Raw genomic sequence first — 25269 nt, 5'->3', positions numbered from 1 at the left:
ACCCTGGTCCAAAATAAAACTCATCATTGTTTTTAGAAATAGTATTTGCTTCAAAAGTTCTTTTCCTTTTCCGTCCTAAAATCCCATCCGAGACTTCTTCTTGAGCTGAGAGGACAGGGACAGGGACTGGGACAGCGACTGTGACAGGGACGGGGACCGGGACTGGCCCTGTGAGGACCAGCTGAAGGCTTCTCTCGTGGACTCGACAGGTTTGGGCCCCGGGGTCTGAAACACACAAAACACAGCATTTCAAATATTTATTTATTTCGTTTAATCTTTGGGTTTAAAGGTCCCACATCAAGACAAATGGACTTTTCAGAGCGTTTCACTTCTTACAGAGCTGCTGGTGCCCCATATTTAGGCAGTGCGCCTGGCACACTTCCTTCCAGTGCTTCCGGTTCCCTCCGACAACACCACGGTGGTTCCTCACATCAACCACTTGGGGGCCCCAGGTTGGTGAGACTGATGGATTTGACTCGACAGTTCCTTGTGTGGGCTCCTCTCCACTTTCTCACTTTGAGAGCGTCCAACATTTCCAGTCCACGGAATGTGGTGGCGGATTTTCTATCCCGCCAGTGTCCACTGCCCGGGGAGTGGACACTGGCAGAGGTCCAGAGCGTCCAGAGACTCACTGTCCCCTCTGGTTTCCCCTGATGGACGGTGCCGGCCCTCTGGGCCCAGAACTCTACTTCATGCATTTCCACCTCTCCCTCGGATTTCCCCGACCCTCTTGAGGGTCCATCAAGGGGGCACAGCCTTCTCCTGGTGGCCAGGGTTTGGTTTCCGCTGCTGCACAGCCTCTGCTGCGGCTCCCGAGACCCCGCCCCCTGGATCCAGGGCATCTTCAGCTCTGGGTGTGGCCGCTTTGGGGCCCGGCAGGGCCCGCTGAGGAGATAGAACACAACCTCCAGTGCACGGGCTCCATCTACACGCCGGTTGTACACAAATCGATGGAAGCTTTTTAATGGTTGGTGCCAGAGGCGGGGTCTGGATCCACTGCAGGTTCCACCATCCTGGAGTTCTTGTAGGAACTCCTGAAACTGGGACAGTCTCCATCGACCCTCGAGTTTATGTGGCTGCAATATCTTGTTGGCCTGACCGTGTTGATGGTGCCTCAGTGGGAAGTGACGGGAACATTTCACTTTTCTTGACGGGGGCGCGCGGCCTCACCCTCATAGACGCCGTGTGGCCCCGCCCCCGTCTTAGGGTTTGTCCCTGGTGTTGGACGCACTACAAACCCCTCTCACCCATCTACATTCTATAGACTCAATGTGGCAGTCCCCAATCCACTAGAGGGGGTCCTGAGACCACACCCCTCCTCCTCGTAAGGTAGGCGTGTCTTATCTCACATTTTGTATTGTCCTATGGGATCCCTCGGGACATTGTTGATATTTGTCATCCACTACTTAGGGCCCCGCCTCTGGAGGTCAGGAGGGATGAAATAGAACAAAAGTTACGGATGTAACTACGGTTCTATGAATACTGGATGACCGCCAGAGCGATCAGTTCCTCAGAATCCATGTTGCTCGCGAGAAGAAAAGGGGCGGGGCTCTCTGTGTCACGTGACTATATAGCTTCACGTGGGTCAGAGAGGTCACAGCGAGGTCACAGCGAGGTCACAGCGAGGTCACAGCGAGGTCACAGCGAGGTCACAGCGAGGTCACAGGTGACTTTGTTGTCATTAGTTTCTCGACCTGTGCATGCGCAAAAGATGATCATTCAGTGCTTAAGCTCCGCCTCTGGCAGTCATCCAGGATTCATAGAACCGTAGTTACATCCGTAACTTTCGTTTTATATCCTACTCTGGGTAAGCCCCGCCCACAGGGCGGGAACTCCTGATAAAGGGCTCTCTACATCCTATTGTAACCCGACTTTGGCTCCCTCCTCACCGAGTGCCCTGGGGTTTCAACACATGATTATAAACGAGCGGAAGGTTGAATATGAAACTGTTTAAAGTTAAAGTTAAAGTTCCTTTAATGAGACGGCCTCAGGGGGCGGGGCTAACTCAAGGACTCGATTCACAGATTGAGAACGACCCTGAGAGTCTCATCTGGCCCTAAGGGACGTGTCAGAGACATGTAGAGGAGGAGGTGCAGTTCAAGAGGAGCACACGTGCAGGGGGTGGAGCACACGCGCAGGAGGTGGAGCAGACGCGCAGGAGGTGGAGCACACGCGCAGGGGGTGGAGCACACTCGCAGGGGGTGGAGCACACTCGCAGGGGGTGGAGCACACTCGCAGGGGGTGGAGCACACTCGCAGGGGGTGGAGCACACTCGCAGGAGGTGGAGCAGACGCGCAGGAGGTGGAGCAGACGCGCAGGAGGTGGAGCACACGCGCAGGGGGTGGAGCACACTCGCAGGGGGTGGAGCACACTCGCAGGAGGTGGAGCAGACGCGCAGGAGGTGGAGCAGACGCGCAGGAGGTGGAGCACACGTGCAGGGGGTGGAGCACACTCGCAGGGGGTGGAGCACACTCGCAGGGGGTGGAGCACACTCGCAGGGGGTGGAGCACACTCGCAGGGGGTGGAGCACACTCGCAGGAGGTGGAGCAGACGCGCAGGAGGTGGAGCAGACGCGCAGGAGGTGGAGCACACGTGCAGGGGGTGGAGCACGCGTGCAGGGGGTGGAGCACACGCGCAGGGGGTGGAGCACACGTGCAGGGGGTGGAGCACACGCGCAGGGGGTGGAGCACACGCGCAGGGGGTGGAGCACACGTGCAGGGGGTGTGGTTTTGAAGATATGCAACAAATGAATATCGACTATTGTTTATTGCAAAACATTGTTTTACAAAAAAGAGCAGATTCTAATTAAAAAGAGTGATTATTATATATTATAATTTGACTTAAAACCTTTAAACCGGCTGCAGTACATGTGAGTGTCCAGCAGGAGGCGCATGGAGCAGTGAACTGTACCTGAAACTGAAGGTGCTGAGGTCTTCTTTCAACGCTGGGGGCCTCTACCAGGGGCCGTGCCAGGACCTCCGTCTCCTCCGAGGCCGCGGGCACCGGGGTGAGCCTCCGCCTCTCTGGAGTGTCTTCAGAGTGTAGCCCCGCCCCTCCTGAGTCTGACCACGCCCAGTCGCTCAGCTCGCTCAGGTCGGACTGGTAGCTGACGGAGGAGGTGAAACTGCCGGACATGGCCAGCAGAGTGAGTCCGCTGGCCCTCTTCACCTCCTTCTCCTTCCTGCGCCTCCTCCTCAGCGCCTGCATCTTCTCCGCTCGGTTGACGCCCAGACGCTCGCTCCACCAGGCGTGCCAGCCCTCCTCGTTGTCCCAGGACGCCGTCAGTCTGCTGCTCAGGTCGTCGCCCCACTCTTTGGGCAGCACATCTTCAGTCAGTGGCACCACCTCCTCGGTGAGGCCGGGCGGAGCGGAGCGCGGGTGCTGGGACGTCCCCGGGTGCTGGGACGTCCCCGGGTGCTGGGACGTCCCCGGGTGCTGGGACGTCCCCGGGTGCTGGGACGTCCCCGGGTGCTGCTGCCGTCTCCTTCTGCTTTTGGGTTGGGACATTTGAAGGTGACATTTCACCATGGCGTGACCAGGTTTCTTCTCGTTGCCGTGGTGATTCCTCGCCAGTCTCTGGAGCCACTGTCTCCAGACGGACAGTGAGTCTGAGCTGAGTGGGGGGCCCCTCTGGCCGCAGACTGAAGGGCCCGTCCCTGCTGACTCCTCCTTCTCCAGGATTTGATAGAAAATGTCTCCAGTTTGTAGAAGTTGGAAAACACAGAAACGTTCTTCAGACGCGACGTTCCTCAAAGAGGCGGCGGCCAAACCTGCAACAGAGTTCATTAATGTCCTCATGTCCACACGAGGGGTTCTGTGTCCACACGAGGGGCTCTGTGTCCACACGAGGGGCTCTGTGTCCACACAAGGGGTTCTATGGTCACACGAGGGGTTCTATGTCCACACGAGGGGCTCTGTGTCCACACGAGGGGTTCTATGTCCACACGAGGGGTTCTATGTCCACACGAGGGGCTCTGTGTCCACACGAGGGGTTCTGTGTCCACACGAGGGGTTCTATGTCCACACGAGGGGCTCTGTGTCCACACGAGGGGTTCTATGTCCACACGAGGGGTTCTATGTCCACACGAGGGGCTCTGTGTCCACACGAGGGGTTCTGTGTCCACACGAGGGGCTCTGTGTCTACACGAGGGGTTCTATGTCCACAAGAGGGGTTCTATGTCCACAAGAGGGGTTCTATGTCCACAAGAGGGGTTCTGTGTCCACACGAGGGGTTCTGTGTCCACACGAGGGGCTCTGTGTCCACACAAGGGGTTCTATGGTCACACGAGGGGTTCTGTGTCCACACGAGGGGTTCTATGGTCACACGAGGGGTTCTGTGTCCACACGAGGGGTTCTATGTCCACACGAGGGGCTCTGTGTCCACACGAGGGGTTCTATGGTCACACGAGGGGTTCTGTGTCCACACGAGGGGTTCTATGGTCACACGAGGGGTTCTGTGTCCACACGAGGGGTTCTATGTCCACAAGAGGGGTTCTATGTCCACAAGAGGGGTTCTATGTCCACAAGAGGGGTTCTATGTCCACAAGAGGGGTTCTGTGTCCACAAGAGGGGTTCTGTGTCCACACGAGGGGCTCTGTGTCCACACGAGGGGCTCTGTGTCCACACGAGGGGCTCTGTGTCCACACGAGGGGTTCTATGGTCACACGAGGGGTTCTGTGTCCACACGAGGGGTTCTATGGTCACACGAGGGGTTCTGTGTCCACACGAGGGGTTCTATGTCCACACGAGGGGTTCTATGTCCACACAAGGGGTTCTATGGTCACACAAGGGGTTCTGTGTCCACACGAGGGGTTCTGTGTCCACACGAGGGGTTCTATGGTCACACGAGGGGTTCTGTGTCCACACGAGGGGTTCTATGTCCACACGAGGGGTTCTGTGTCCACACGAGGGGCTCTGTGTCCACACGAGGGGCTCTGTGTCCACACGAGGGGCTCTGTGTCCACACAAGGGGTTCTATGGTCACACGAGGGGTTCTGTGTCCACACGAGGGGTTCTGTGTCCACACGAGGGGTTCTATGGTCACACGAGGGGTTCTGTGTCCACACGAGGGGTTCTGTGTCCACACGAGGGGTTCTGTGTCCACACGAGGGGTTCTATGTCCACACGAGGGGTTCTGCGTCCACACGAGGGGTTCTGTGTCCACACGAGATGCTTAGATTGAAATTGCTTTAGATTTCAGTAAATATGAGCCGCTAATGCTTCTAATTTAATAAATGATCATCTTCAGTTCTTTACAACAATAACATGGTTTGAAACTGTTGTGCAAATCATTTGGAACGGTGCAATTTAAGTTTTTATTTTTTAATAAAATACTGCAATAACGTAACACTTAACTACTAAATATGATAACTGTCATTTATATTGACGTTCAGACAAAATCAGAGAAAAATGGCATTTACATCATCATTTGAAACGCAGTGTAATTGCATTTGTGAATAATAATATCTGAAGGCCTCATGTGCACCAAATATTCTATATATTTATGCACACTTGTGGTATTAGTATTGGTATTGACTGAAATGTCCCTTGTAAAGTACTTGTAATATACTTGTAAAATACTTGTAAAGTAATTGTAATATACTTGTAATATACTTGTAAGATACTTGTAAAATACTTGTAAAATACAAAGTACTTTACAAGTACTTTACAAGTACTTTGTAATACACTTGTAATACACTTGTAATACACTTGTAATACACTTGTAATATACTTGTAAAATACTTGTAAAATACTTGTAATATACTTGTATGGATACTAAAATGTGTGGCCCCGCCCCTCCCGATACTAAAATGTGTGGCCCCGCCCCTCCCGACACTGTCTGGTCCCCTCGAGTCACATGACTTTATTTCAGTGATGCATGTGAAACATTTATAGTTTATGATAAGCTGCCATGTTGGTTTTGATCCAGACGGATCGTTCAGGTTCCTGACTGGCTAATCCACCTGTCAATCATCTCCATCTGAATTAGTGGAGATGAAATTTTGACCATTCTATACTAGTTTTATACAAGTTTATATACTTTAGTTTCTCTGTGTGGAAGTGTAGTGACCCGAGTGTCACGTGTGGTTAGTCGTACCTGTGGCAAGGTGGGCCAGCCTGTCCTGGGACGCCTTTGTCCTGTGGGGCAGCTGAGTGGACAGGTGCTGTAGACTGTCCCTGGGCCTCAGCAGGGCCTGGACGGGGCCTCGACTCACACAGGCCTCTGCCCTTCCTCCTGAAAACACAACAGACAGTCTCTGTGTGGGAACGCCTCAGGACCCCTTAGAGGACGCACCTGAGTACTACAGTAGAGGACGCACCTGAGTACTACAGTAGAGGACGCACCTGAGTACTACAGTAGAGGACGCACCTGAGTACTACAGTAGAGGACGCACCTGAGTACTACAGTAGAGGACGCACCTGAGTACTACAGTAGAGGACGCACCAGAGTACTACAGTAGAGGACGCACCAGAGTACTACAGTAGAGGACGCACCTGAGTACTACAGTAGAGGACGCACCTGAGTACTACAGTAGAGGACGCACCTGAGTACTACAGTAGAGGACGCACCTGAGTACTACAGTAGAGGACGCACCTGAGTACTACAGTAGAGGACGCACCTGAGTACTACAGTAGAGGACGCACCTGAGTACTACAGTAGAGGACGCACCTGAGTACTACAGTAGAGGACGCACCTGAGTACTACAGTAGAGGACGCACCTGATTACTACAGTAGAGGACGCACCTGAGTACTACAGTAGAGGACGCACCAGAGTACTACAGTAGAGGACGCACCAGAGTACTACAGTAGAGGACGCACCTGAGTACTACAGTAGAGGACGCACCTGAGTACTACAGTAGAGGACGCACCTGATTACTACAGTAGAGGACGCACCAGAGTACTACAGTAGAGGACGCACCTGAGTACTACAGTAGAGGACGCACCTGAGTACTACAGTAGAGGACGCACCTGAGTACTACAGTAGAGGACGCACCTGAGTACTACAGTAGAGGACGCACCTGAGTACTACAGTAGAGGACGCACCTGAGTACTACAGTAGAGGACGCACCTGAGTACTAGAGTAGAGGACGCACCTGAGTACTACAGTAGAGGACGCACCTGAGTACTACAGTAGAGGACGCACCAGAGTACTACAGTAGAGGACGCACCTGAGTACTACAGTAGAGGACGCACCAGAGTACTACAGTAGAGGACGCACCAGAGTACTACAGTAGAGGACGCACCTGAGTACTACAGTAGAGGACGCACCTGAGTACTACAGTAGAGGACGCACCTGAGTACTACAGTAGAGGACGCACCTGAGTACTACAGTAGAGGACGCACCTGAGTACTACAGTAGAGGACGCACCTGAGTACTAGAGTAGAGGACGCACCCGAGTACTACAGTAGAGGACGCACCTGAGTACTACAGTAGAGGACGCACCTGAGTACTACAGTAGAGGACGCACCCGAGTACTACAGTAGAGGACGCACCCGAGTACTGCAGTAGGGGACGCACCTGAGTACTGCAGTAGGGGACGCACCTGAGTACTGCAGTAGGGTCACCTCCTGGGACCTCTGCGAGCCCAGCAGGATCTTGGCGGTTCCTCCAGAGTGAGGAGCAGAGCTGGGCAGGGCGTGGCAGAACACGGGCGGGGCCTCCATCATGTGGTCACACTTGAGCATGGGCACGCAGGGGACGCGCTCATCCATGATGTATGCAGAGTACTGACAGAGCAGAGGTCAAAGGTTACAGACAGAGGTCACACACTGTTATCACAGACACGCCCGACACGCCGTTATCCTGAACCAATCAGAAGCCGCAACGCTGCCCTAAAGTATCTGACTGTGTGTCGAAGTCTAATTAGAGACAAAGCTTCTGCTGATTCTGAGGACATGGAGGGAGACATAATGAGGCTCTCAAACAGCAGGTCCTATTGTCCGCCTAGTGGTGGAGTAAACAACAACAGAACTATCACAATGAAGCCACCAGGAGGCGCAAATATAGCATGTACATAAATACATTGTTGTTGATAAAGTTATATTATTTTTTGTTTGTTTGTGCCTCTTTTATGGAGTAACGATGTGCTCTTTTTTAAATACACTTCTGAAATCCTGGTGGAAACACTGCTGGGGATTGAACACTTTTATTGAGGCCAAAAACAGGTCTTTGTGAGGTCAATCTGACCTTTAAAGTGCATTTAAAGTGCATTTAAAGTGCATTTAATGTTCATTTAAAGTGCATTTAAAGTGCATTTAAAGTTCATTTAAAGTGCATTTAAAGTTAATTTAAAGTTCATTTAAAGTGCATTTAAAGTTAATTTAAAGTTAATTTAAAGTGCATTTAAAGTGCATTTAAAGTTCATTTAAAGTGCATTTAAAGTTAATTTAAAGTTAATTTAAAGTGCATTTAAAGTTCATTTGAAGTGCATTTAAAGTGCATTTAAAGTGCATTTAAAGTTCATTTAAAGTGCATTTAAAGTTAATTTAAAGTTAATTTAAAGTGCATTTAAAGTTCATTTGAAGTGCATTTAAAGTGCATTCAAGGTTAATTCAAAGTGCACATGAGTCATTTCCTCTCACCTTTGAGTTGAAAAACACCTGAACAGGACTTTAAACGCTCGGATTGATCACTGAAAATGTGTGAATTGTGTAACCGTGGTAACCGTGGAAATGTCCTCTATAGAAACACATGCAGCTCCGCCCCAGTGTGATGCAGCTCCGCCCAGTGTGATGCAGCTCCGCCCCAGTGTGATGCAGCTCCGCCCAGTGTGATGCAGCTCCGCCCCAGTGTGATGCGGCTCCGCCCCAGTGTGATGCGGCTCCGCCCCAGTGTGATGCTGCGGCTCCGCCCCAGTGTGATGCGGCTCCGCCCCAGTGTGATGCGGCTCCGCCCCAGTGTGATGCTGCGGCTCCGCCCCAGTGTGATGCAGCTCCGCCCCAGTGTGATGCAGCTCCGCCCCAGTGTGATGCTGCGGCTCCGCCCCAGTGTGATGCGGCTCCGCCCCAGTGTGATGCGGCTCCGCCCCAGTGTGATGCTGCGGCTCCGCCCCAGTGTGATGCTGCGGCTCCGCCCCAGTGTGATGCAGCTCCGCCCAGTGTGATGCAGCTCCGCCCCAGTGTGATGCAGCTCCGCCCAGTGTGATGCAGCTCCGCCCCAGTGTGATGCGGCTCCGCCCCAGTGTGATGCTGCGGCTCCGCCCCAGTGTGATGCTGCGGCTCCGCCCCAGTGTGATGCGGCTCCGCCCCAGTGTGATGCTGCGGCTCCGCCCCAGTGTGATGCTGCGGCTCCGCCCCAGTGTGATGCGGCTCCGCCCCAGTGTGATGCTGCGGCTCCGCCCCAGTGTGATGCTGCGGCTCCGCCCCAGTGTGCTGCGGCTCCGCCCCAGTGTGATGCTGCGGCTCCGCCCCAGTGTGATGCTGCGGCTCCGCCCCAGTGTGATGCAGCTCCGCCCAGTGTGATGCAGCTCCGCCCCAGTGTGATGACATTGTTGATTCATTTCTCCCTGTGGCCCTCAGAGGCAACTGTTGTTGTGATTTTGGGCCTTACAAAAATAAATTGATTTGATTTGATTTGATTTGATGCGGCTCCGCCCCAGTGTGATGCGGCTCCGCCCCAGTGTGATGCGGCTCCGCCCCAGTGTGATGCGGCTCCGCCCCAGTGTGATGTCACAGTAAATCAGTGGATCTCCTGGAGACGCTCGAGGTTTAGATCAGGCTCCAGGAGATGAATGACAGATAATGTAACGTCTTCACACGTGTGGGAGCCTACCTGAGCGCAGACGAGCTGTGCGAGAGCCTACCTGAGCGCAGACGAGCCTACCTGAGCGCAGACGAGCCTACCTGAGCGCAGACGAGCTGTGCGAGAGCCTACCTGAGCGCAGATGAGCCTACCTGAGCGCAGATGAGCCTACCTGAGCGCAGACGAGCCGTGCGAGAGCCTACCTGGGCGCAGACCGTGCGCACGAGCCTACCCAAGTACAGACGAGGCGCGCGTGCGGGCCTACCTGAGTGCAGACGAGGGCGTGCGCGCGAGCCTACCCGAGTGCAGACGAGGGCGTGTGCGCGAGCCTACCCGGGTGCAGACGAGGCGCGCGTGCAGGTCTACCTGAGTGCAGACGAGGGCGTGCGCGCGAGCCTACCTGAGTGCAGACGAGGTGGTGGAAGGTGTGCACTGGGCTCAGGTAGTGGCAGAGCAGAAGGCGCTCTCCGCTGCGACACTCTGCAGCGCGGCTGATGCGGAACAGGGTGTGGCAGGACGAGGACGGCTGCACCTGCAAAAACACCACACGGGATGCAAACTGTCCCATCAAACTGTCCCATCAAACTGTCCCATCAAACTGTCCCATCAAACTGTCCCATCAAACAGTCCCATCAAGCTGTCCCATCAACTGTCCCATCAAACTGTCCCATCAACTGTCCCATCAAACTGTCCCATCAAACTGTCCCATCAACTGTCCCATCAAACTGTCCCATCAGCTGTCCCATCAAACTGTCCCATCAAACTGTCCCATCAACTGTCCCATCAACTGTCCCATCAAACTGTCCCATCAAACAGTCCCATCAAGCTGTCCCATCAACTGTCCCATCAAACTGTCCCATCAACTGTCCCATCAAACTGTCCCATCAACTGTCCCATCAAACTGTCCCATCAGCTGTCCCATCAAACTGTCCCATCAACTGTCCCATCAAACTGTCCCATCAACTGTCCCATCAAACTGTCCTAGCAACTGTCCCATCAACTGTACCATCAAACTGTCCCATCAAACTGTCCCTTCAACTGTCCCATCAACTGTCCCATCAACCTGTCCCATCAAACTGTCCCATCAACTGTCCCATCAAACTGTCCTAGCAACTGTCCCATCAACTGTACCATCAAACTGTACCATCAAACTGTCCTAGCAACTGTCCCATCAAACTGTCCCATCAAACTGTCCCATCAAACTGTCCCATCAACTGTCCCATCAACTGTCCCATCAAACTGTCCCATCAAACTGTCCCATCAAGCTGTCCCATCAACTGTCCCATCAAACTGTCCCATCAACTGTCCCATCAACTGTCCCATCAAACTGTCCCATCAACTGTCCCATCAAACTGTCCCATCAGCTGTCCCATCAAACTGTCCCATCAACTGTCCCATCAAACTGTCCCATCAACTGTCCCATCAAACTGTCCTAGCAACTGTCCCATCAACTGTACCATCAAACTGTCCCATCAAACTGTCCCTTCAACTGTCCCTTCAACTGTCCCATCAAACTGTCCCATCAACCTGTCCCATCAAACTGTCCCATCAACTGTCCCATCAACTGTCCCATCAAACTGTCCTAGCAACTGTCCCATCAACTGTACCATCAAACTGTACCATCAAACTGTCCTAGCAACTGTCCCATCAAACTGTCCCATCAAACTGTCCCATCAAACTGTCCCATCAACTGTCCCATCAACTGTCCCATCAAACTGTCCCATCAAACTGTCCCATCAAGCTGTCCCATCAAACTGTCCCATCAAACTGTCCCATCAACTGTCCCATCAACTGTCCCATCAAACTGTCCCATCAACTGTCCCATCAAACTGTCCCATCAGCTGTCCCATCAAACTGTCCCATCAACTGTCCCATCAAACTGTCCCATCAACTGTCCCATCAAACTGTCCTAGCAACTGTCCCATCAACTGTACCATCAAACTGTCCCATCAAACTGTCCCTTCAACTGTCCCTTCAACTGTCCCATCAAACTGTCCCATCAACTGTCCCATCAACCTGTCCCATCAAACTGTCCCATCAACTGTCCCATCAAACTGTCCTAGCAACTGTCCCATCAACTGTACCATCAAACTGTACCATCAAACTGTCCTAGCAACTGTCCCATCAAACTGTCCCATCAAACTGTCCCATCAAACTGTCCCATCAACTGTCCCATCAAACTGTCCCATCAACTGTCCCATCAACTGTCCCATCAAACCCTCTTTAAGGACTATTGAAATGAGTGTAATCCCCGTCAGACGTCTCACCCTGATGTCTGTAAGCTCCGCCCCCGTCCTGTCAGCATAAAGTATCACTCTGGGGTGAGCGGAGAACTGGCACCATCGCCATGACGACTGGCTGTTGAAGTACAGGTTGGAGTCCTCTGTGCGCACCTGCTGCTTCCTGCACACCAAACATGAGTGAAACACAGCCCTGGAGCTGAAGCAAGAGCAGGACGCTGATCGTACCCGTGTCCCAGGCTCCACAGGAAGGCCGCTCCGCTCTCATTGACCACCAGCAGTTCCCCTACAACATGAGGACTGACACACACAAACACACACAGAGACACACACAGAGAGACACGCACAGAGAGACACGCATAGAGAGACACACACAGAGAGACACGCACAGAGAGACACGCACAGAGAGACACGCACAGAGAGACACGCGCAGAGAGACACGCGCAGAGAGACACGGGCAGAGAGACACGGGCAGAGACACACGCGCAGAGACACACGCGCAGAGACACACACAGAGAGAGAGACACACACACACACACACACAGAGACACACGCACACACACACACACGCACAGAGACACACGCACAGAGTCACACGCACAGAGACAGACACAGAGAGAGATACATACACACAGAGACACACGCGCAGGGGAACACGCGCAGAGACACACACACACACACAGAGACACACACACAGAGAGACACACGCACACGCACAGAGACACACGCACAGTCACACGCACAGAGAGAGAGACACACACACACAGAGACACACGCGCAGAGAAACACGCGCAGAGACACACACACACACACAGAGACACACACACACACACACAGAGAGACACACACACACACACAGACACACACACACGCACACGCACAGAGACACACACACACACACACACACACACAGAGACACACACACGCACACGCACAGAGACACACACACACACACGCACAGAGACACACGCACAGAGACACACGCACAGAGACACACACACACACGCAGAGACACACACACGCACAGAGACACACACACACACGCACAGAGACACACACACGCACAGAGACACACACACACGCAGAGACACACACACGCACAGAGACACACACACACACACACACACAGAGAGACACACACAGACACATACACACACACAGAGAGAGACACACACACACATACAGAGAGAGACACACGCACAGACACACGCACAGAGAGACACACACACACATGCACAGAGACACACACACACACACACACAGAGACATACACACAGAGACACACACACACAGAGTCACACACACACAGAGACACACACACATTGTTATTGGCTTTTAAACATACTCTTGAACCTTTACTTTGGCATTATAGGGTTTTTAACATAAAAAAGGTCTAAAATGGCCTCAAACAGAATTAAAAGTGTGACTGAAGCTAAAGCAGCTCCAGGTGTGTTCTGTGTTCTAACATGATGTGTCCTTTACCTGAGGCTGGTGCAGCTGAGGGCCTCTGCAGAAGACAGGGCCTGCAGCAGGTGAGGCCCCTGTGCTGAGGTCACACTCCAGACGCCACAGTGGTACAGAGAACGCACCGCCACACAACCTGACACACACACAGAGCGCACAACGTGAACAAACATGTGACATACAGAGAACGCACCGCCACACAACCTGACACACACACAGAGCGCACAACGTGAACAAACATGTGACATACAGAGAACGCACCGCCACACAACCTGACACACACACAGAGCGCACAACGTGAACAAACATGTGACATACAGAGAACGCACCGCCACACAACCTGACACACACACAGAGCGCACAACGTGAACAAACATGTGACATACAGAGAACGCACCGCCACACAACCTGACACACACACAGAGCGCACAACGTAAACAAACATGTGACATATGGAGAACACACCGCCACACAACCTGACACACACACAGAGCGCACAACGTAAACAAACATGTGACATACAGAGAACGCACCCCCACACAACCTGACACACACACACAGAGCGCACAACGTAAACAAACATGTGACATACAGAGAACGCACCGCCACACAACCTGACACACACACAGAGCGCACAACGTGAACAAACATGTGACATACAGAGAACGCACCGCCACACAACCTGACACACACACAGAGCGCACAACGTGAACAAACATGTGACATACAGAGAACGCACCGCCACACAACCTGACACACACACAGAGCGCACAACGTGAACAAACATGTGACATACAGAGAACGCACCGCCACACAACCTGACACACACACAGAGCGCACAACGTAAACAAACATGTGACATATGGAGAACACACCGCCACACAACCTGACACACACACAGAGCGCACAACGTAAACAAACATGTGACATACAGAGAACGCACCCCCACACAACCTGACACACACACACAGAGCGCACAACGTAAACAAACATGTGACATACAGAGAACGCACCGCCACACAACCTGACACACACACAGAGCGCACAACGTGAACAAACATGTGACATACAGAGAACGCACCGCCACACAACCTGACACACACACAGAGCGCACAACGTAAACAAACATGTGACATATGGAGAACACACCGCCACACAACCTGACACACACACAGAGCGCACAACGTGAACAAACATGTGACATACAGAGAACGCACCGCCACACAACCTGACACACACACAGAGCGCACAACGTAAACAAACATGTGACATATGGAGAACACACCGCCACACAACCTGACACACACAGAGCGCACAACGTAAACAAACATGTGACATACAGAGAACGCACCGCCACACAACCTGACACACACACAGAGCGCACAACGTAAACAAACATGTGACATACAGAGAACGCACCGCCACACAACCTGACACACACACAGAGCGCACAACGTAAACAAACATGTGACATACAGAGAACGCACCGCCACACAACCTGACACACACACAGAGCGCACAACGTAAACAAACATGTGACATATGGAGAACGCACCGCCACACAACCTGACACACACACAGAGCGCACAACGTAAACAAATATGTGACATATGGAGAACGCACCGCCACACAACCTGACACACACACAGAGCGCACAACGTAAACAAACATGTGACATATGGAGAACACACCGCCACACAACCTGACACACACACAGAGCGCACAACGTGAACAAACATGTGACATATGGAGAACGCACCGCCACACAACCTGACACACACACAGAGCGCACAACGTGAACAAACATGTGACTTACAGAGAACGCAACAGTCATCCAGGCCCCACAGAGGGCGAGGTGTCTAATGAGGAGTGAGGAGCCTTCAGTGAGGAGTGAGGAGAGAGGGGTGAGGAGCCTTCAGTGAGGAGTGAGGAGTGAGGAGAGAGGAGTGAGGAGCCTTCAGTGAGGAGTGAGGAGCCTTCAGTGAGGAGTGAGGAGCCTTCAGTGAGGAGCCTTCAGTGAGCAGTGAGGAGCCTTCAGTGAGGAGTGAGGAGTGAGGAGCCTTCAGTGAGGAGTGAGGAGAGAGGAGTGAGGAGCCTTCAGTGAGGAGTGAGGAGAGAGGAGTGAGGAGCCTTCAGTGAGGAGTGAGGAGAGAGGAGTGAGGAGCCTTCAGTGAGGAGTGAGGAGTGAGGAGTGAGGAGTGAGGAGCCTTCAGTGAGGAGTGAGGAGGTAGGAGGCTTCAGAAGGAGACTTACTGTGTCCACACACAGACTCAGAGCTGATCTGGTGGGCGGGGCCTTTGAGGATGAAGCTGCTCACTTCATCTGAGCAGAGCACGGCCCGAGGTGTGAGCGCCACCTGCTGGAAGCCTGAGGCAGTGTCAAGGACCACGCCCACCACGTCGACCACGCCCATCACTTTAAAACGCACAAACCACTGAGCATGTGCAGAGGAGAGAAGCTCTAACTGAGCATGTGCAGAGGAGAGAAGCTCTAACTGAGCATGTGCAGAGGAGAGAAGCTCTAACTGAGCATGTGCAGAAGAGAGAAGCTCTAACTGAGCATGTGCAGAGGAGAGAAGCTCTAACTGAGCATGTGCAGAGGAGAGAAGCTCTAACTGAGCATGTGCAGAGAAGAGAAGCTCTAACTGAGCATGTGCAGAGGAGAGAAGCTCTAACTGAGCATGTGCAGAGGAGAGAAGCTCTAACTGAGCATGTGCAGAGGAGAGAAGCTCTAACTGAGCATGTGCAGAGGAGAGAAGCTCTAACTGAGCATGTGCAGAGAAGAGAAGCTCTAACTGAGCATGTGCAGAAGAGAGAAGCTCTAACTGAGCATGTGCAGAGGAGAGAAGCTCTAACTGAGCATGTGCAGAGGAGAGAAGCTCTAACTGAGCATGTGCAGAGGAGAGAAGCTCTAACTGAGCATGTGCAGAGGAGAGAAGCTCTAACTGAGCATGTGCAGAAGAGAGAAGCTCTAACTGAGCATGTGCAGAGGAGAGAAGCTCTAACTGAGCATGTGCAGAGGAGAGAAGCTCTAACTGAGCATGTGCAGAGAAGAGAAGCTCTAACTGAGCATGTGCAGAAGAGAGAAGCTCTAACTGAGCATGTGCAGAGGAGAGAAGCTCTAACTGAGCATGTGCAGAGGAGAGAAGCTCTAACTGAGCATGTGCAGAGGAGAGAAGCTCTAACTGAGCATGTGCAGAAGAGAGAAGCTCTAACTGAGCATGTGCAGAGGAGAGAAGCTCTAACTGAGCATGTGCAGAGGAGAGAAGCTCTAACTGAGCATGTGCAGAGAAGAGAAGCTCTAACTGAGCATGTGCAGAAGAGAGAAGCTCTAACTGAGCATGTGCAGAGGAGAGAAGCTCTAACTGAGCATGTGCAGAGGAGAGAAGCTCTAACTGAGCATGTGCAGAGAAGAGAAGCTCTAACTGAGCATGTGCAGAAGAGAGAAGCTCTAACTGAGCATGTGCAGAGGAGAGAAGCTCTAACTGAGCATGTGCAGAGGAGAGAAGCTCTAACTGAGCATGTGCAGAGGAGAGAAGCTCTAACTGAGCATGTGCAGAGGAGAGAAGCTCTAACTGAGCATGTGCAGAAGAGAGAAGCTCTAACTGAGCATGTGCAGAGGAGAGAAGCTCTAACTGAGCATGTGCAGAGGAGAGAAGCTCTAACTGAGCATGTGCAGAGAAGAGAAGCTCTAACTGAGCATGTGCAGAAGAGAGAAGCTCTAACTGAGCATGTGCAGAGGAGAGAAGCTCTAACTGAGCATGTGCAGAGGAGAGAAGCTCTAACTGAGCATGTGCAGAGGAGAGAAGCTCTAACTGAGCATGTGCAGAGGAGAGAAGCTCTAACTGAGCATGTGCAGAAGAGAGAAGCTCTAACTGAGCATGTGCAGAGGAGAGAAGCTCTAACTGAGCATGTGCAGAGGAGAGAAGCTCTAACTGAGCATGTGCAGAGAAGAGAAGCTCTAACTGAGCATGTGCAGAAGAGAGAAGCTCTAACTGAGCATGTGCAGAGGAGAGAAGCTCTAACTGAGCATGTGCAGAGGAGAGAAGCTCTAACTGAGCATGTGCAGAGGAGAGAAGCTCTAACTGAGCATGTGCAGAGGAGAGAAGTGAAGCACAGGGATTTGTAAAGTTGTAAATGTTGAAAATGTGAGTTAGTTCTACTTTATGTCTTGCGTAAAGTAAAGGATACACAGTTTGTCCGCTCTATTGGAGGAGTAGACCAGACACCCGGACAGAGGCCCCTCCGATGCCCCGGGGGCCAAAGGGATGAAGTCCAGGGCCCCTCCGGTATTGGCCTCGCAGAACGCAGCGTCTCGCTTCTGCTGACTGAGCTCCTCGTGCAGCAGTGACCCGAGCAGCTCCACCGGGACGAGATGCAGAGTGTCAGAGAGCAGGCGGCTGCAGGCGTCCAGGTGAGCTGAGCGGGTGCTCAGGGTGCAGCTGGAGGGGCAGGGCACAGGGTTAGGGTGGAGGGGACACAGGGTTAGAGTGGAGGGGACACAGGGTTAGGGTGGAGGGGACACAGGGTTAGGGTGGAGGGGACACAGGGTTAGGGTGGAGGGGACACAGGGTTAGGGTGGAGGGGACACAGGGTTAGGGTGACACAGGGTTAGAGTGGAGGGGACACAGGGTTAGAGTGGAGGGGACACAGGGTTAGGGTGGAGGGGACACAGGGTTAGGGTGGAGGGGACACAGGGTTAGGGTGGAGGGGACACAGGGTTAGGGTGGAGGGGACACAGGGTTAGGGTGACACAGGGTTAGAGTGGAGGGGACACAGGGTTAGGGTGGAGGGGACACAGGGTTAGGGTGACACAGGGTTAGAGTGGAGGGGACACAGGGTTAGGGTGGAGGGGACACAGGGTTAGGGTGGAGGGGACACAGGGTTAGAGTGGAGGGGACACAGGGTAAGGGTGGAGGGGACACAGGGTTAGAGTGGAGGGGACACAGGGTTAGAGTGGAGGGGACACAGGGTTAGGGTGGAGGGGACACAGGGTTAGGGTGGAGGGGACACAGGGTTAGAGTGGAGGGGACACAGGGTTAGGGTGGAGGGGACACAGGGTTAGGGTGACACAGGGTTAGAGTGGAGGGGACACAGGGTTAGGGTGGAGGGGACACAGGGTTAGGGTGGAGGGGACACAGGGTTAGAGTGGAGGGGACACAGGGTTAGGGTGGAGGGGACACAGGGTTAGGGTGGAGGGGACACAGGGTTAGGGTGGAGCGGGTTTAAAGGGGACGTTCCATCATGTCCACAGATACTCACTCTTTGGACCGGAGCTTGTCCATGAAGTCGCTCTCACACATGTTGATCTGTAACACACGAGTTTAACACGACTATGAGCCACGAGCTCCCAGGAGCACGTCCTCTGTGGCCCTCAGTCTGTGGCCCCTCAGTCTGTGGCCCCTCAGTCTGTGGCCCCTCAGTCTGTGGCCCCTCAGTCTGTGGCCCTTCAGTCTGTGGCCCTTCAGTCTGTGGCCCTTCAGTCTGTGGCCCCTCGGTCTGTGGCCCCTCGGTCTGTGGCCCCTCGGTCTGTGGCCCCTCGGTCTGTGGCCCCTCGGTCTGTGGCCCTTCGGTCTGTGGCCCTCGGTCTGTGGCCCTCGGTCTGTGGCCCTCGGTCTGTGGCCCTCGGTCTGTGGCCCCTCAGTCTGTGGCCCCTCAGTCTGTGGCCACTCAGTCTGTGGCCCTCGGTCTGTGGCCCTCGGTCTGTGGCCCTCAGTCTGTGGCCACTCAGTCTGTGGCCACTCAGTCTGTGGCCCTCGGTCTGTGGCCCTCAGTCTGTGGCCCCTCAGTCTGTGGCCCCTCAGTCTGTGGCCCCTCAGTCTGTGGCCCCTCAGTCTGTGCCCCTCAGTCTGTGGCCCCTCAGTCTGTGGCCCCTCAGTCTGTGGCCCCTCAGTCTGTGGCCCCTCAGTCTGTGCCCCTCAGTCTGTGGCCCCTCAGTCTGTGCCCCTCAGTCTGTGGCCCCTCAGTCTGTGGCCCTCAGTCTGTGGCCCCTCAGTCTGTGGCCCCTCAGTCTGTGCCCCTCAGTCTGTGGCCCCTCAGTCTGTGGCCCTCAGTCTGTGGCCACTCAGTCTGTGGCCCTCGGTCTGTGGCCCTCGGTGACACGTTTCTTACCTTCTGAGCTTCTTTTCTAAACGTCATAGTTTGTCCCAGGACGTTGGCCATGGGACAGAAGGCGTCTGCAGAGTGGTCCACCAAGAAATTCTGCAACTGAAACTAAACATTAATGTGGGCTCATGTCTGACACGGGAGCGCGGGGGACGTGGGCGTAGGACTTACGTTGGCGTAGGACTTACGTGGGTGTAAGACATGGACGTAGGACATGGGCGTAGGACTTACATGGGCGTAGGACTTGGGCGTAGGACATGGGCGTAGGACATGGGAGTAGGACATGGGAGTAGGACATGGGAGTAGGACATGGGAGTAGAACATGGGCGTAGGACATGGGCGTAGGACATGGGAGTAGGACATGGGAGTAGGACATGGGCGTAGGACTTACGTGGTCACTGAAGTCCAGAGGATCGGCAGGTGTTGAAGACCAAAATAAATCTGAAAATCATAAACATCATCTTCAATCTAAAGGTGCAGCGACAGGAGGGACATTTTATTCTAAAATAAAGAGAACAACTATTTTAAAATGTGTAGAACCAGTTACAGCATAATCTGTCCTAAATATGTCCTCCTCAGACACTCCTCCTCCTCAGACACTCCTCCTCCTCAGACCCTCCTCCTCCTCAGACCCTCCTCCTCCTCAGACACTCCTCCTCCTCAGACCCTCCTCCTCCTCAGACACTCCTCCTCCTCAGACCCTCCTCCTCCTCAGACACTCCTCCTCCTCCTCAGACACTCCTCCTCCTCAGACCCTCCTCCTCCTCAGACACTCCTCCTCCTCAGACCCTCCTCCTCCTCAGACACTCCTCCTCCTCAGACCCTCCTCCTCCTCAGACACTCCTCCTCCTCAGACACTCCTCCTCAGACACTCCTCCTCCTCAGACCCTCCTCCTCAGACACTCCTCCTCCTCAGACCCTCCTCCTCCTCAGACACTCCTCCTCCTCAGACCCTCCTCCTCCTCAGACACTCCTCCTCCTCAGACACTCCTCCTCAGACACTCCTCCTCCTCAGACCCTCCTCCTCAGACACTCCTCCTCCTCAGACCCTCCTCCTCCTCAGACACTCCTCCTCCTCAGACACTCCTCCTCAGACACTCCTCCTCCTCAGACCCTCCTCCTCCTCAGACCCTCCTCCTCCTCAGACACTCCTCCTCCTCAGACACTCCTCCTCCTCAGACCCTCCTCCTCCTCAGACACTCCTCCTCCTCAGACCCTCCTCCTCCTCAGACGCTCCTCCTCATCAGACGCTCCTCCTCCTCAGACACTCCTCCTCCTCAGACACTCCTCCTCCTCAGACCCTCCTCCTCCTCAGACCCTCCTCCTCCTCAGACCCTCCTCCTCCTCAGACACTCCTCCTCCTCAGACACTCCTCCTCCTCAGACACTCCTCCTCCTCCTCAGACACTCCTCCTCCTCAGACCCTCCTCCTCCTCAGACCCTCCTCCTCCTCAGACACTCCTCCTCCTCAGACACTCCTCCTCCTCCTCAGACCCTCCTCCTCCTCAGACACTCCTCCTCCTCAGACACTCCTCCTCCTCAGACACTCCTCCTCCTCAGACCCTCCTCCTCCTCAGACACTCCTCCTCCTCAGACCCTCCTCCTCCTCAGACACTCCTCCTCCTCAGACACTCCTCCTCCTCCTCAGACCCTCCTCCTCCTCAGACCCTCCTCCTCCTCAGACCCTCCTCCTCCTCAGACACTCCTCCTCCTCCTCAGACCCTCCTCCTCCTCCTCAGACCCTCCTCCTCCTCAGACCCTCCTCAGACCCTCCTCCTCCTCAGACCCTCCTCCTCCTCAGACACTCCTCCTCCTCAGACACTCCTCCTCCTCCTCAGACACTCCTCCTCCTCCTCAGACCCTCCTCCTCCTCCTCAGACCCTCCTCCTCCTCAGACACTCCTCCTCCTCCTCCTCAGACCCTCCTCCTCCTCAGACCCTCCTCCTCCTCAGACACTCCTCCTCAGACACTCCTCCTCCTCAGACCCTCCTCCTCCTCAGACCCTCCTCCTCCTCAGACACTCCTCCTCCTCAGACACTCCTCCTCCTCAGACACTCCTCCTCCTCAGACCCTCCTCCTCCTCAGACACTCCTCAGACACTCCTCCTCCTCAGACACTCCTCAGACCCTCCTCCTCCTCAGACCCTCCTCCTCCTCAGACACTCCTCCTCCTCCTCAGACCCTCCTCCTCCTCAGACCCTCCTCCTCCTCAGACCCTCCTCCTCCTCAGACACTCCTCCTCCTCAGACCCTCCTCCTCCTCAGACCCTCCTCCTCCTCAGACACTCCTCCTCCTCAGACACTCCTCCTCCTCAGACACTCCTCCTCCTCAGACACTCCTCCTCCTCAGACACTCCTCCTCCTCAGACCCTCCTCCTCCTCAGACCCTCCTCCTCCTCAGACCCTCCTCCTCCTCAGACACTCCTCCTCCTCAGACACTCCTCCTCCTCAGACCCTCCTCCTCCTCAGACACTCCTCAGACACTCCTCCTCCTCAGACACTCCTCAGACCCTCCTCCTCCTCAGACCCTCCTCCTCCTCAGACCCTCCTCAGACACTCCTCCTCCTCAGACCCTCCTCAGACCCTCCTCCTCCTCAGACACTCCTCAGACACTCCTCCTCCTCAGACACTCCTCCTCCTCAGACACTCCTCCTCCTCAGACACTCCTCCTCCTCAGACACTCCTCCTCCTCAGACCCTCCTCCTCCTCAGACACTCCTCCTCCTCAGACACTCCTCCTCCTCAGACACTCCTCCTCCTCCTCAGACCCTCCTCCTCCTCAGACCCTCCTCCTCCTCAGACACTCCTCCTCCTCCTCAGACCCTCCTCCTCCTCCTCAGACCCTCCTCCTCCTTCTCAGACCCTCCTCCTCCTCAGACCCTCCTCCTCCTCAGACCCTCCTCCTCCTCAGACACTCCTCCTCCTCAGACACTCCTCCTCCTCCTCAGACCCTCCTCCTCCTCCTCAGACCCTCCTCCTCCTCAGACACTCCTCCTCCTCCTCAGACCCTCCTCCTCCTCAGACCCTCCTCCTCCTCAGACACTCCTCCTCCTCAGACCCTCCTCCTCCTCAGACACTCCTCCTCCTCAGACACTCCTCCTCCTCAGACACTCCTCCTCCTCAGACACTCCTCCTCCTCAGACACTCCTCCTCCTCAGACACTCCTCCTCAGACACTCCTCCTCCTCAGACACTCCTCCTCCTCAGACCCTCCTCCTCCTCAGACCCTCCTCCTCCTCAGACCCTCCTCCTCCTCAGACACTCCTCCTCCTCAGACACTCCTCCTCCTCAGACACTCCTCCTCCTCAGACCCTCCTCCTCCTCAGACACTCCTCCTCCTCAGACACTCCTCCTCCTCAGACACTCCTCCTCCTCAGACACTCCTCAGACACTCCTCCTCCTCAGACACTCCTCAGACCCTCCTCCTCCTCAGACCCTCCTCCTCCTCAGACCCTCCTCAGACACTCCTCCTCCTCAGACCCTCCTCAGACCCTCCTCCTCCTCAGACACTCCTCAGACACTCCTCCTCCTCAGACACTCCTCAGACACTCCTCCTCCTCAGACACTCCTCCTCCTCAGACCCTCCTCCTCCTCAGACACTCCTCAGACCCTCCTCCTCCTCAGACACTCCTCCTCCTCAGACCCTCCTCCTCCTCAGACACTCCTCCTCCTCCTCAGACACTCCTCCTCCTCCTCAGACACTCCTCCTCCTCAGACACTCCTCCTCCTCAGACACTCCTCCTCCTCAGACACTCCTCCTCCTCAGACCTTCCTCCTCCTCAGACCCTCCTCCTCCTCAGACACTCCTCCTCCTCAGACCCTCCTCCTCCTCCTCAGACCCTCCTCCTCCTCAGACCTTCCTCCTCCTCAGACTCCTCCTCCTCCTCAGACTCCTCCTCCTCTCTCCTCCTCCTCAGTCTCCTCTCTCCTCCTCCTCAGTCTCCTCCCTCCTCCTCCTCGGACCCTCCTCAGACTCCTCCTCAGACTCCTCCTGCTCCTCCTGCTCCTCCTCAGACTCCTCCTGCTCCTCCTCAGACTCCTCCTCCTCAGACAGAGTTAACTCTTTCGTTACCAAAGGCGGTGGTTTTGGACTGAACTGATATTACTCGATGTCGTGAATATTGGTCGATATCGGTGCCCCGCCCTCCTTGCCCCGCCCTCCTTGCCCCGCCCTCCTTGCGCCGCCCTCCTTGCCCCGCCCTCCTTGCCCCGCCCTCCTTCATTCTGATCTTTACTCCCAGAAGCACTCACTGTGTTTGGGCGGGAGCAGCGGCACCGGGACAGGCTCCGTGTGGCTCCAAGTCTCTCCAGCTGCAGCGTGCTGGGACAGGAAGCTCTGTAGGACAAAGACACACAACATGAAGCTCTGTAGGACAAAGACACACAACATGAAGCTCTACAGGACAAAGACACACAACATGAAGCTCTACAGGACAAAGACACACAACATGAAGCTCTACGGGACAAAGACACACAACATGAAGCTCTACGGGACAAAGACACACAACATGAAGCTCTACAGGACAAAGACACACAACATGAAGCTCTACAGGACAAAGACACACAACATGAAGCTCTACAGGACAAAGACACACAACATGAAGCTCTACAGGACAAAGACACACAACATGAAGCTCTACAGGACAAAGACACACAACATGAAGCTCTACGGGACAAAGACACACAACATGAAGCTCTACAGGACAAAGACACACAACATGAAGCTCTACAGGACAAAGACACACAACATGAAGCTCTACAGGACAAAGACACACAACATGAAGCTCTACGGGACAAAGACACACAACATGAAGCTCTACAGGACAAAGACACACAACATGAAGCTCTACGGGACAAAGACACACAACATGAAGCTCTACAGGACAAAGACACACAACATGAAGCTCTACGGGACAAAGACACACAACATGAAGCTCTACGGGACAGACACACACACACACACACACACACACACTTATATTTAGAGTTGTATGTGATATGATTTGTTATTTACTCCAGTGCGACTTATATATGTTTTATCTTCTGTGTTGTGCTGTTCTTTTGGCTGGTGCGACTTATACAGCAGTGGAAGTAAAAGAGCTGAATATTGCCCTTGTTTTTTGGGATAATTGACTTATTCCAGAAGTATGACCCACAGGTCACCATGGTGACATGGTCACATTGAATCTTCACCACGGGATACGCCACAAAGTGACGTCATAAGTGAAGTGACGTCACAAAGTGAGAATAGCGGCGCTGCAGATCTGAGTGTTTTACCCGTGTTCCGTCGGGTCGGACCCGGCTGTAGCTTCCCCAGGAGCCGGCGCAGTGTCCCAGACCCGTCACCGGGGGCCCGGTGTTGTAGAAGCCCGGGAACAGAACCGAGGGAAACTCACGGTCCATGAGCGCGGCCGCGGACCCGGTGCGAGTCCCGGTGCAGACCCGGTGCGGGACCCGGTGCAGACCCGGTGCGGGACCCGGTGCGGGACCCGGTGCAGACCCGGTGCAGACCCGGTGCAGACCCGGTGCAGACCGGGACAGTCAGAGCCGCTCAGCTGCTTCATCCATTCAATTCATTTTTGTAACGCCCAAAACCACAACTTTCCTCTGACAGTGAAAAGCAGATTAAACTATGTCCCAGAGTCCTCCGTGTCCTCTGTCCTCGGTGCTGTCTTGTGTCCTGTGTCCTCGGTCCTCTGTCCACGAGCTGGACCCACGTGAGA

At 54.4% G+C, this 25269-nt stretch overlaps 1 protein-coding gene across 1 annotated transcript; it reads right to left on the bottom strand.

Moving 5' to 3' along the window:
• Window positions 1-25269, bottom strand: taf1c (TATA-box binding protein associated factor, RNA polymerase I subunit C). Its single transcript, XM_072454666.1, has 15 exons — window positions 24824-25269; window positions 23798-23882; window positions 19943-19992; window positions 19558-19653; window positions 18709-18755; window positions 17638-17888; window positions 15701-15814; window positions 13466-13583; window positions 12212-12283; window positions 12011-12146; window positions 10144-10275; window positions 7546-7729; window positions 6098-6235; window positions 2911-3770; window positions 1-225 (listed from the first exon to the last, which is right to left on the bottom strand). The coding sequence occupies exons 1-15, from the start codon at window positions 24947-24949 to the stop codon at window positions 76-78; spliced, it is 2559 nt and encodes an 852-aa protein (XP_072310767.1). The 5' UTR covers window positions 24950-25269; the 3' UTR covers window positions 1-75.

The sequence above is a fragment of the Eucyclogobius newberryi genome, unplaced genomic scaffold, assembly GCF_026437365.1.
Source record: "Eucyclogobius newberryi isolate DKJ021-1_F unplaced genomic scaffold, fEucNew1.0.hap1 SCAF_2, whole genome shotgun sequence".
Classification (NCBI taxonomy): Eukaryota; Metazoa; Chordata; class Actinopteri; order Gobiiformes; family Gobiidae; genus Eucyclogobius; species Eucyclogobius newberryi.
Note: the sequence above shows the minus strand (reverse complement) of the source record. Positions and strands in the feature narration are given on the sequence as shown.